The sequence below is a fragment of the Octopus sinensis genome, unplaced genomic scaffold (genome assembly GCF_006345805.1).
Source record: "Octopus sinensis unplaced genomic scaffold, ASM634580v1 Contig13678, whole genome shotgun sequence".
NCBI classification, from domain to species: Eukaryota; Metazoa; Mollusca; class Cephalopoda; order Octopoda; family Octopodidae; genus Octopus; species Octopus sinensis.
Window position 1 is genome coordinate 114,510 of NW_021833028.1, and position 12,205 is coordinate 126,714.

The following is a 12,205-nucleotide window of genomic DNA, read 5'->3' on the forward strand; positions in this document are numbered from 1 at the left end:
CATCCCAGGTCAGAACCACGGAATAATTTTAACTTGGCATTCGTAGAGTAGTGAGTTCATTTGCAAGGAATCATATTTGTGAAGTTTCTCAACTTCCACTTGTTTTAAGCGGTCCTGAGATGTTATGCCCCCTCGATTAAGGTTATTTCCTTTTTAATCTTGTCATAAACAAAGATATCCGGTTTATTGAAGTTGACTTTATTTTCTGTTATAATTGACGTGTCAACTCTAATTTCTACATTTTGAGTTGACAATATCGACTGAACTGAATGAGTCTTTAATTTCCTGTTCTTTTTGATTCCATACATTCGACAAATATGAAGATGGACACATTTAACCACCTCGTCATGTCTTCGGAGATAATCGCTATTGAGCATTTTACCACACTGAGTGGCCAGATGATCAACAGTTTGTTTACTTTTTATACAATGATTGCATAACGGCCTCGTGTTTGCAAAAAACAAATTTCTATCTTGCAGAAGGCAGTATAATGCTTCACTTCGGGGGCCATTATTTCCTTTGGCTAACCATTCTGAGGAAGTAGAAGATCGACATTTGATTCATCCAGGCATTTGAACATAACAGAGTGTAGTGACTTGGACTTATTTTGTTTAGCAAATATTTTTTCTGAATGTCTTTGAGAGAATTAATATCTATGCTTCTGTGTCAGCAATAGCGTATTTAGAGGTAAGAAATCCTGCGATTGTAGCCAAATGCCATTTCTTTGTTTTAATAACTCGCAGAATCCCCGACCTTCGCAAACACACAGCCGACTGTTTTTCCAAGCTTTTAAGGAATTGCATGAGTATTAATTCGCTCTTGAACGAGATGGAGGCAAGTCCTCTTCCAAAAGTTTTGCGGTCTAATACAGCCTTTCTTTATTTGCAGGCTGGAGATGTAACTTGAGTGTCATGAGCAGTCGACGTATTTGTTTATCAATGTCATCAAATTCATATGGCTCAATATTATTAGCCCAATATAATAATTATATAGGGACAATGCATATTCATTTATGGCATAGAATAAGTTCACCGAATTCAATTTTGTTTTTGACAACATAGTTATTCTTTTTTTACATTCATTCTCCATTATTGAATTCATAACTTTATTCTTGAGGACATTACTTCCTCCATCTTCAAATACGCCCAAATAGCGATATCCATTGATTCCTTCCAAAGTCTCACAGCATGATAAGATTTGACATTAGAGGCCGATTTTTCAGAGTTCATCTCCAGGCCAACGATGTCAAAAATTCTTTAACAGCTCCATCATTTTAATAACACTGTCCTCTTTAAGAGCAAATATCTTTAGATCGTCAATAAAAAATAGGTGATTGGTAGAATATGTCAACATATTTAGATCCTCCTGATTAATTTGCAATTTGGGGAATTTAGAGTTCAGGATCCTGCTTAGGGGATCCATTACCATAACAAATAGCAATGGGGATAATGAATCTCCTTGTAAAATTCCTCGGGTTAGCTTTACTGAACCATTTTCCTTCCATCAAGATGTAGATTTACTTTCCACTTCTTGACTATACTTTTCACAAAGTTAATAATCCAGAGTGGAATTCCAGAGCTGTCCAATATGTGGAATAAAATTGGTGATCAACCGAGTCAAAGGCTTTCTTTACATCCACCCAAGCAGAGTACAACAGACTGTTTCCATATTCCTTGTTCAAGCATTGATTAATAAGTGCCTGCTCTTTCGCACCCTGACATTGCTTTCTTGTTCCAAGTTGATTGTCTGAAATCAGCCCAAATCCATCCACAAAATCAGAGAGTTTAACATTCACACACTTCGTTACAAGCTTGTACAAAGTTGGCATACACGTTATAGGCGTAAATCCTTTGGATTCTCACAATCATCCTTTTTTGGAATCAAGTAAGTTAATCCTGTGTAAAACCAACTCTCGGGCATGTACTCACCCTTGATTATCCGGATTACTTCATTACACAAGAATTCGTAATGATTTCATTTTCTTGATGAAAAAGTTATATGTTCCATCGCATCCGCACGCCTTCCAATCAGGCGCATATTTGAGCATATCTTTAACCACTCATTGTGAATTGAGGTTCCATAGCTTCACCACCGGTAGACCTCACATCCACACAATTATACGAAACGTGATCCATATTTTTCTTTCTCCAGACGTTCTCCCCAGAATAACAAGCAGTCATCATCATCAAAGCCATATAAGGTTACCTCATTATTCGACGATAAGTTTCGGTAAAACCTTCTACGGTTTAATTCGAAGCACGCATTGTCTTTTCGGACTCTTTCTTTCCTCGAGTTATAAATGGATATTTGTTTCTCTTTAATTCTGATTAGGTCATTCATAAGGCCTCAATTCTCATTAGCTCTCCCTTTTTAGATTTTTTATACCCGTAGCGGCAAAGAATATCCATTACATTTTTCTTTTCAGATTGAGGTAATGCTTGTCTCGAAAAGGAATTCACTAATTTAATTTCAGCTGCTAATTTCGAAATTTTGTTTTCTGTGTTTTCCAACCATGTGCTTTTTGTTTTTGGTCTTATATTAAGGCCAAATAAGCACACTGTACAGCATATAATATGTCTGTAATCTGATCCATATTTTGTGGAGGATTATCTTCTGTAATACGATAAATTGCAGAATTCAATCCAGACAGAATATTAGTTTTCACTCTATTTTTTTGGATTTTTGGGGTAGGTTTTCGAGACTCTCTAGGAATAGATTTGATTCTTTCGAGTTGGACTTTGAGTTCTTCTAGACAATTCTTGAAGTTAGAAATTTCAATATTCATGTTAGATTTTCCTTCACTACAATCGCCTCTTTTCCCTACATTTTGATTCCCATTTAGTGGTTTGACCATTTTTTTTAGTTGATATAGACTTGAGCACTTTAAGTATTTTTCATTGAACTTTTCAGAATGAGATCCCAGCCACCTCTAGGCATCCTTCCAATCTTTCTTTGATAGCATAGAACACCTGAGACACCCATTCAGTCTCAGAGACACACTTGACATCCTTAATAATGGCGGACATGGAATGAAAGTTAGTTGGTGCAGCACGACTTCCAACTGTAGGATTATGTTAATATTTGTTCTTGTGCCGTTATCCAGCCCCAGAGACAACACTCCTGCATCCACTACTGTTTTTATTATTTTGATTCTGCAGAAAGGCCCATGGGATTCGTTTTCTTGTTATTGATAAAAACGGACATGCACAACACCACAACAACAAAATTATTTTTTACGGAATCTGATAACAATAATAAAGAAAAAGAAAATTTAACCAGGAAACTGAATATTAAGCATGAATTTTAGCAGTTATAAGATATTAACATACGCAATACCTGAACAGCCACCTAATGTCAATGAGGTAGAAACCAGAGGAGCATACACCAAAGATTGACAAGAGAGTAATTCAGAAACTATTGGAGGCGATGAGTGGGTTATCACGTCCGATGACACAGTATTGTCTTTATTTGTAGTCTAGACTGTATACCATAATACTGAAGCACTCAAATGTATCGACTGATTATAAAGTTATTGAATCTTGAAAGAACCCAGGAGAGTATCATTTCCGAATCAGAAGTGGGCCACAGAATTGCTTCCTAGCAGCGGCGAAGGCTAAAGACCTTACGTCCATTTACACCTCGCTGGGCGGTGTTTTGTCAAATCAATTACCGATCTAATCAGAAAAATGGCTAACGGAGACCTTCCAGAATTTTCCAGAGAATTGCTCTTCTCCGCAAGGTTACTTGCTTGTAAAAAACCCAATGAAGGAATCCGCCCCGTTGGGGTTGGGAACTATTTCAGAAGCCTTACAGCAAAGGTACCATAGACCCTGGTGAGCCGACAACATGGAGATGAATTTTTTCCTAAAAAATGGGTGTTTGTATCCAGTACGGATGTGAGGCTGCGGTTCATGCTACAAGGCGTTTCTTCACACAGAGAAATATTTCAAATGAATACATTTAATCAAGTTGGACATAACGAATACATTCAATTCTCTCAGAAGAGAAAATTATAAGAACGTATTGAAAGATGGTTCCAAGGCTTTTTCCTTTTTTGTCAAATGGTCATATGGGAATGATACGTCTCTCGTTTTTGAAAATAAAATTAGTAAATCAAAAACGGGTGTCAAACAAGGAAATACGCTCGGACTTCTCTTATTTGCCCTGACTATTAACAATGTTGTCAGATCAATTGATGCACAGCTATATCTCTGGTATCTCGACGATGTCACAATTGGAGGATCATTCAAGGAAACATACAATTTATTACGTTAAGCGCTACCCGCTTAAAAAAACTTAGGATTTGCCATCGATATTAATAAATTAGAGCTAATGAATGTCTTATATCCAAACAACAACTTTCTCTCTATCAAAGAGTCCTTTAACGAACTGCTTCCTGAAATCTCTTAAGAAACATCTACTTTTCAAAAATGAAAAATTAACACGCTTCGCGGAAGATTTTCATGCTCAGACTCTCACACATCCTTCTTCCTAATGAGAAACAACACCGGACTACCCAAGCTTTTTCTACTCCGATTTTCACCCTTTTAACAACAATAGGACAGTCTACTTTTGTTTGAAAAATCTCTCAAACAAAATGTTGAGTCAACGCCTGCATCGACGAACTTGGTTGGAAGCAATGTAAGCTTCCTTCTGGATTTGTGGTGTCGGTCTAAGATCAGCACTGGAGGTCTCTCTCAAGTTGCAGCCATCTGACACGGCAAATTATTTAAACTACGCAGCTTTGAACGATGTGATCGTTCGAGCTCTGAAGGCTACAAGCTTCCCAGCAAAACTTAAATCAGTTGGTCTCAATCGAGGAGATGGAAAGAGATATGACGGGATGATCCTTTATTTTTTCATATCCGGAAGATCTTTGATCTGGGATGCAACTTTTGTTGACACGTATTCAAACACGAACCTCCTTAAATAAGTTCAGACTTTTGGTGCAGCTGCTTCAATAGCAGAAAATCTGAAAATTAAAAAATATTCCTCCCCTGTGGATCGCTAAAGATTTACAATCTGTGGCAGCCAAGTCAACGGGAGCCGTTGGTTCAAAAACTACTGAGTTCTTGCTCGAACTCGAAGGAATGCCTGTCGTAAAGAAGAGAGAGATTACGATAAGGGCTTTCTATAATAGTTGTACTCAGAAGGAACTCGTTTTCGATCCAGGCAGCAGGCTTGTTCAACTACCCTTTGCCTTTTTTATAACTATTTGACACTTTTAGTTAATAAAATATTATATTAATAAAAGGTGCATTTTAAATTTCACATCTTTTTTGAGATACTCCCCATTATTGGTCAAAATCTCAATTCCTTTTCATTCTACACCAGTGACTTTAATGCAAAAAGAAAGCTTAGAATGAACTACTCTTAAAAAAAGGAATGTACTCGGATCAAAGAATTGCTAGGAAAACAAATCAATATTTTTCTAATAAAACAAGAAAATTGAAACATGTTAGTAAATTGAGAAATCACATTAGTGGGTTAATAGTGATTAGCACGGCATTCCTTTAGAAGATCTGCAAATCCCTGGCACAGAGACACGTCTTCAGAGTAGTTTTGAACACAGTTCATAAAACGTCCCATCTCTTCGCTACAAACTTTAACATTTTCTGGCTGTGGTTGCTCAACGTGGGATGTGCCTCCAAAACCGCTGGTAAGAGCAGCCCCTACTGTATGTCCCTAAAATTAATTATATGACGTAACAATTGCTGATCCGACTGCTACACCACCAGCTGTAGCTGCCATTTGTCCCATTAATCCGGGCCCGGACTGTGGTGTTGGCACAGCCGGAGATGTTTGATGATTTCTAGTTGTTGGTAAATTTCTTGATCTGGTTGGACTTGAAGATCTTTAAGTAATAGATTGTAACATTAAACCTGGAAGAACCACGAGATGAACCACCACGACGACCCATTTCTAGAATTTTCTTAAAATTAATTATTAATACAATAAGATGAGAATTATAAAATTAAATAATATGAAATTAAAAAAACTAAAAAATTTGTATATTCACTTTGAAAGTAAAAAGAATTGATAAATGGGAGATTACATAAGTCAATTTTTTCCATATTTGCAAGTTCGAGAAATCTTGATAAAGGCAATCTCATGACGTCTTCTACCGTTGATAATTCGGTCGGCCGGGACTTTTCTTCCCAATAATATTGCTCAGCATAACTGTTAATTCAGATGAATCAGAACGGGCGACATGTCCTAAAAACGTGTTTTACAAGTTTGACCGTATCTACCCGTTTGAGTACATCGATGTATTTTAGAAAATTAGATTCATCTAAAAAAACGTAATTACAATTCTAGAATAATTATTTTAATTTTTTTGGGGGTGTCAATTTTATTAAATTGTAATCTTTGCTAAGTGATCCACGATGTTAATTCTTTGATTGAGAGGACGGGCGAATAGATAGGCAGTTTCCGCGCAATATCGCAAGCGAAATGCGCTCAAAAGGCCAGCTAGAATCACGTCTCTCGTGACTTTTCCTCAAAATCATCAAACCGATTTTTGAAAGGAACTCCAGGGCTTTTGGGCCGATTATCCCACTCGTCTCGAAAGCCAGGGGGACGAAAAAGCAGGGGTTCTCCAATGAGGCGTACTTTGCGATTTTTTTTCGTTTCGGCATGTGCGGAACCTGAGCCAGGGCGAATACTTTAATAGCCCAGGGGTCGGCAAATACTTTTGGAGAAGAGCCAATTTTAAACATTTTTGGAAATTTCGAAAAATTGAAGAGCCACCTTTTACCACTTGTCAAAAATTTAAATTCATAAAATTAAATAGACATTAATTTAAAAAATAATTAAGAATTCATTCTAAAAAATTAAATTCCGAATATTGTCAAAGTTCCGTATGCAAATTTTTTTAATTCATAATAAGAATCTGGAAGAGAATTGCAAGTTTCAAAAATCACATCTTCAAGTTTCTTTTTTATAACATTAATATCATTTTTAATTTTACCAGACAATGTTTTTGTTCCAAGTTTTCAAGTAATTCTGAAAGGCGAATAAACTTTGATGTCCATAATTTCTTACATGTCAAGTCCAATAGCTGCATTTCGAACTCAGCTGCGTTAATTTCAAATGGCAATAAATTTTAAGTGCTGACTTTAGCACATAGGGGGTTTATAACGAACGATAGAGTTGCCTTTTCTTTTCTAAAATCCTTAAACCTTTTTATATTTAAACATTCATTTTTAACCTGGCATTGAAAGATTTCTTCATATACAAAAGAGCATTTTTAAAATAAGTTTTATTTATAATTCGATCATTTTTTTCCAAATATTGACGTAATTTACGAAAATGTAAAATATTTTGTTCTATATCCTCTTCAAACAGAATTAATTTGTTTCAAATAATATCACTTCCTCATACATGAAAAATGCAATATTTCCTTTGGAATTTTGAATTAAGTTTGTTTAATTCTGATGTTATGTCAACCATAAAATAGAATTTTGCAGCCATTGGTCATCACTTAATTCGTCATAATGAATTTTTTTCTCATTTAAAAAAAGTTTGACTTCTTGCAAACAAGAAGCAAACCAATTAACAAAACAAAAAAATAGTTAAAAATTGAAAGAGCCTACTTAAGAGTTAAAGAGCCTCCAAAGGCTCCCGAGCCCGCTTTTGCCGACCCCTGGTCTAACCCAATTGGCTCCAGGACCGAAGGGAATCCAGGACTGTAATAGCAGACATGCGGGACCGATCTCCTGAACGAAGCTGATTGCCTTACTGCCCAAGGAACCGGAAGTCTCAACCGCGAATCAAAGGAATTGGAACTTCTCCGTAAGTGAGGAGTACTTCCGCATCTTTTTGCATTCCATTATTTTAATTATGTCTAGTATTGACAGTAATCAATAGTTTATAATCCGAAGTTTTTGTTTACAAATGGAACAACGGCAAAACCTTTTCTGAGTGTGGCCATTAAGTCGAACTTGAGAAAGACCACAGAGAAGGCAGGCCCTGTGATTTGGTTGAGTGTGCCCATCAAAGAGATTTGTCCTGACTCGAAGAGGAGGAGAATCGAATGAATGAAAGCAAATGCATTAATTAAAAATTAATTATTACTTGTTGTTGTGGTTTATAAGATCTTTGAATTTTAAAACTATATATATAATGTATTTAAAGATTTGTAAATGTATAGTGATTGTTATATTCGGCACGCTGCTATTAATAAATTTTTCAAAATACGAAGAATCAGTATCATTTATAAAATATAGTTTTAAAGTTCGACACCATAGAAAGTTCAGAAGGAGAGAAAGAAGGCGAGAAAATAGTACTCGTGAGTGCTTACTACGTGATTGATTCCTTCACAAAAGTCGGCGGAAAAATCCGCACAAAGGAAAACTATTACACGTGGTTAGATCGATTCCGTTTTATAAACAACGACCTGATATTCTTTTCCGACAGTTATGAACCATTGCGTCATGTGAGGAAGATAAGAAAGTCGAAACCAACATTACTCCTGTTCCTAAACCGATCAGAACTTATCGGATTCAAAAACATTGACAAAATAAATCACATATTCACACTCCCTGGATATCGACGGGATTTAACCGAAACAGCAAACTGCCACTACTCGGCTATCATGCACTCCAAGCATGACCTGATTGAACGAGCTATTAAATTGGGTGGAAATTTGTCTTATTATGCGTGGGTCGACGCCGGGTTGTTCCGCTATACTCCCTTTTCTGAAGACGTCATATTGAGGGCCAACAAATACATAGACAAGACACGGTTGGTGATGTCCCAGATCTATGACTTCCGTGACTACTCTATTGAGGAAATTACCAAGGGTCCCCATATTTGGGTCTCAGGGGGGTTTTTGGTGGGATATGTCAATGTTTTGCTCAAGTTTTGCGAAGTTTACAGAAATTTCTTTTTTAAATTGCTGTCGATGAACTTGATAGCCACTGACGAACAAGCTATCTACTCGCTCTATTCGAGTCAGGGAAGGGCTCTTATGAATGACAGTGTCAAGTTACAAGTTTTTCAATGTCAATATTTCGGACTATATTCCCTGTTTGGTAGAGTTGTTGCGGTTGAAAGCTGTCCATAAATTTTACTCTTATTTCGTTTTCATTTTTGAAATTTTATTTTAATATGGTTAGATTAGACTTAATATGGTTAGGATAGCCTGTTTTTCGAAGATGAGTCTTTGTTTCTTTTTCATAAAAATGCTCTAAATATAAAAAAAATAAATTTTCTGTACACTTTAATTACTTTTTTAATGTCAGATACGAAACAATTCAGGTGTGAATCTTATGTTAAATATGGATTCACAAAATATCTATTTTTTGAAAACAATTTTGATAAGGCTTAATGCATGATTTGCCATAGCATTCTTAACAATACTTCACTTAAGCCGGCAAAGTTAAAAAGGCATCTGGAGTCTGGTGATCTATATTAAAACTTAGCTTTGAGGAGTTCTCCGCTAAGCAAAAAATTTATCATTCCACGCCAAAAATAACTTCTTTTTTTTCAATCCAAACCTACTGTTTGCACACAATAGGAGGTTTTTTTCTTTTTTAATTTAAAGATAGCTTATATACAGTGCCTGACAAAAAAATTGGATTTGTAATAAATCGATTTTTTTTAAAAATAAATTATAATTTAATTTTCTTACATCATTCTTGGTAAAAATACAATCATTTTTTAATTTTTAAAATTATTTTTGGCTTTTAGAATTTAATTCTATGCAGAATTTAAAATTTGCCGGACAAAAAAATTGGATTTGGACCAAAAAATTGGATTTTCGTATAAATGAAGCTTAATTCAAAAATCCATTTATCTGATTTTTGATGAAACAATACAATACAATTAATCTCGAGTGATGAACCCTCAATTTCTGCTGTGTCTCTTTCTGAGATAACAAAAACTCAATTTAATGTGGACGTATTTCCCAGAACAATTGGTCGTATACTAAATTCATTTGGATTACATGCCCGAGTTGCAAAACACTTTGTCAGTTGGTTTTTGTACGTTTTGTCGAGGCAAACAAAATCGTTGAGGATTTTCTTTTTTGTATCGAGCTGAATGGAAGAACATGAGTTCAGGATATTTTTGCTGTTCTTGACAAATTTATAGAACTTAACTTTATTGACTTGAATAAAGTCCGATCAATTTGCACTGACGGAGCTCCTTCAATGCTTGGATATCGGTCAGGAAAAAAATAAGATTTGATTTAATTCTTGATTAAGATAAAATCGATAGTAGAGGGTCCCTGAAATTTTTTTAAAGCACTTTGAGGGTCCCCATTAAAAAAAGGTTGAGAAACCCTGGTATAGACGGTCTCCGAGCCGAACACGTTAAAAACATGCTCTCTCTTCAAACCTGTGAAGCTGGTCATCGCTTCCTATTCTTCCTAGCGCTTCTTACGAACCGAATTTTGAATAAAAAGATCTCCGAGTATGCCCATGACTTATTTTTCGCCGCTGAGCTCACCACCCTGAGCAAAAAGGAAGGCGATGTCCCTTCTATCGCCGTGGGTTGCCTCTTCCTCCGTGAATTGTCAAAATTAGCTTGCAGACAAGTTATCAAGTTGCTGAGACCCAAATAACGCCAAATAAAATTCGGTGTAGGGGTTCGGGGTGACTTTGAATCAGCAGTCCACGCCACGAGGAAGTTTTTTTTACCTCACAAAATCGGCGAGAAAAGCCTTGTCTATTTATCAAGATAGACTTGACTAATTGTTTTAACCGTGTGCGTCGTGAGACTTTTTTAAATCTGTTCCCCGTCGCTGTCCAGCAATCTCCCGTCTTTTCGCCTCCGCCTGTCTTGTCTGCTTGTAGGTTTTCTGAAGTATTCAGGAGTCTGCATGATAGCTATCCCAATGCCGTCAGTTGAGACCTTATAACGCCGTGGAGACATCCGGGGTCATCAGCCAGAAATCGTTTTTTCCTTCGTCGACTAGGACGAAGATTACTAAGAATCACTACGAGACTCGCCATCTTTTCGAAAGATTCTTGTTGGAAACTGCCAGACCATCGCAGTTCGAAATAATTTTTGTCTGTGTTCTCTTTTTCCCTTAAAAAATTGTTAAAATTTAGTTAGTTAGTAGCCCGAACACGGACTTCGCCCAAATCAAATCCTGTCTCAAGACCGGTGATGACTTGGACAGGCTGCGGCTCACAGCGCTTAACTGAGGAAAGTGGAGAAGACTCGTTACTAACATTATTTTGGGTGTTGTACAAATGGGACTATAATTATTATGGCCCTACAATAAGTGCGATAATAATAGTAGCCCCGAACTCCCTGACATGCAGAAAGCCGGCGGTTATTAAGCGACGCACAGCGTGGACAGGTCGCTTCAAGAAATCCCGAAGCACTGCGTGTGGTAGCGATATTGCCGGTGGTCCGGGACAGAAGAAAAAGTGATGGACAGAAATCGGATTGAAGTTACACACGTGGCAGGACCTTTTAGTTTTTTTCTCATGTAATCGCGTCCAAAGCAGGGGTGATGTCCGCAGCGAAGTTTTCAGAAAATCACATGTTCCTTTCTTGACAATAGTGATTCCAATTCATCGATTTCAGAAGGAGGTTCTTGAAGTATTTTATCGGTGATGATCTCCGAATGGCCCTCGTGGAGATAAAGTCGTGTATTAATGCCGATCTTTTTTCTCTGTTTCCCAATGGGATTTTCAACAAAGTTAATTCCAGATCAGCACAGGTACTAAGAATTATCCTTTTGTTGGCAGATTTGTGAAGATTGTATGACGGGTGGAAAGCAGCCGAGGAGTCATCCAAAATGAATTCGCGCATTTCAAAATGGTTAGCGATGGGCAGGATTCTTGTTTCCCAATGGAGGTGATCAATTGGGGAAAATTTTCGTTCTACGCCTAGCATTCTGGACTCGTTGCAAGTTCTCAAGTAATATGAGCGAGACCAGCAAGGGGGCATAGTTTATTGTTGTTCAAATGAATTGTTTGTATATTAGTTTTAAACTTTCCTTGTCTTGTCCAAAAGATACTGCACGTAGTGCGTTCAGCTTGGGCCTGGCTTTAGTACATATCGTATTCACGTGGGTAGAAACTCAGAGATTGATCATATGTGACACTCTGAATTTTGTGGTTTTTTGTTATGGGTAGACGATTTCCAAATACAAAGAGTGATGATTCATGATTAGCTTCACGTTTGTTCCCCGTGAAGAGCGTTACGGTCAATTTAGATAGTGAGATAGATAGCTGGTTGATGGTCA

General features: G+C 36.9%; 1 protein-coding gene across 1 annotated transcript; it reads left to right on the forward strand.

Annotated features, from left to right (window-relative positions):
- The first annotated feature begins 3,686 nt into the window (after positions 1 to 3,686).
- LOC115229855 lies at positions 3,687 to 9,067 on the forward strand. Its single transcript, XM_029800129.1, has 2 exons — positions 3,687 to 3,818; positions 8,237 to 9,067. Exons 1-2 carry the CDS (start codon positions 3,687 to 3,689, stop codon positions 9,065 to 9,067), a joined length of 963 nt encoding a protein of 320 aa, XP_029655989.1.
- The last annotated feature ends 3,138 nt before the right edge of the window (positions 9,068 to 12,205 follow it).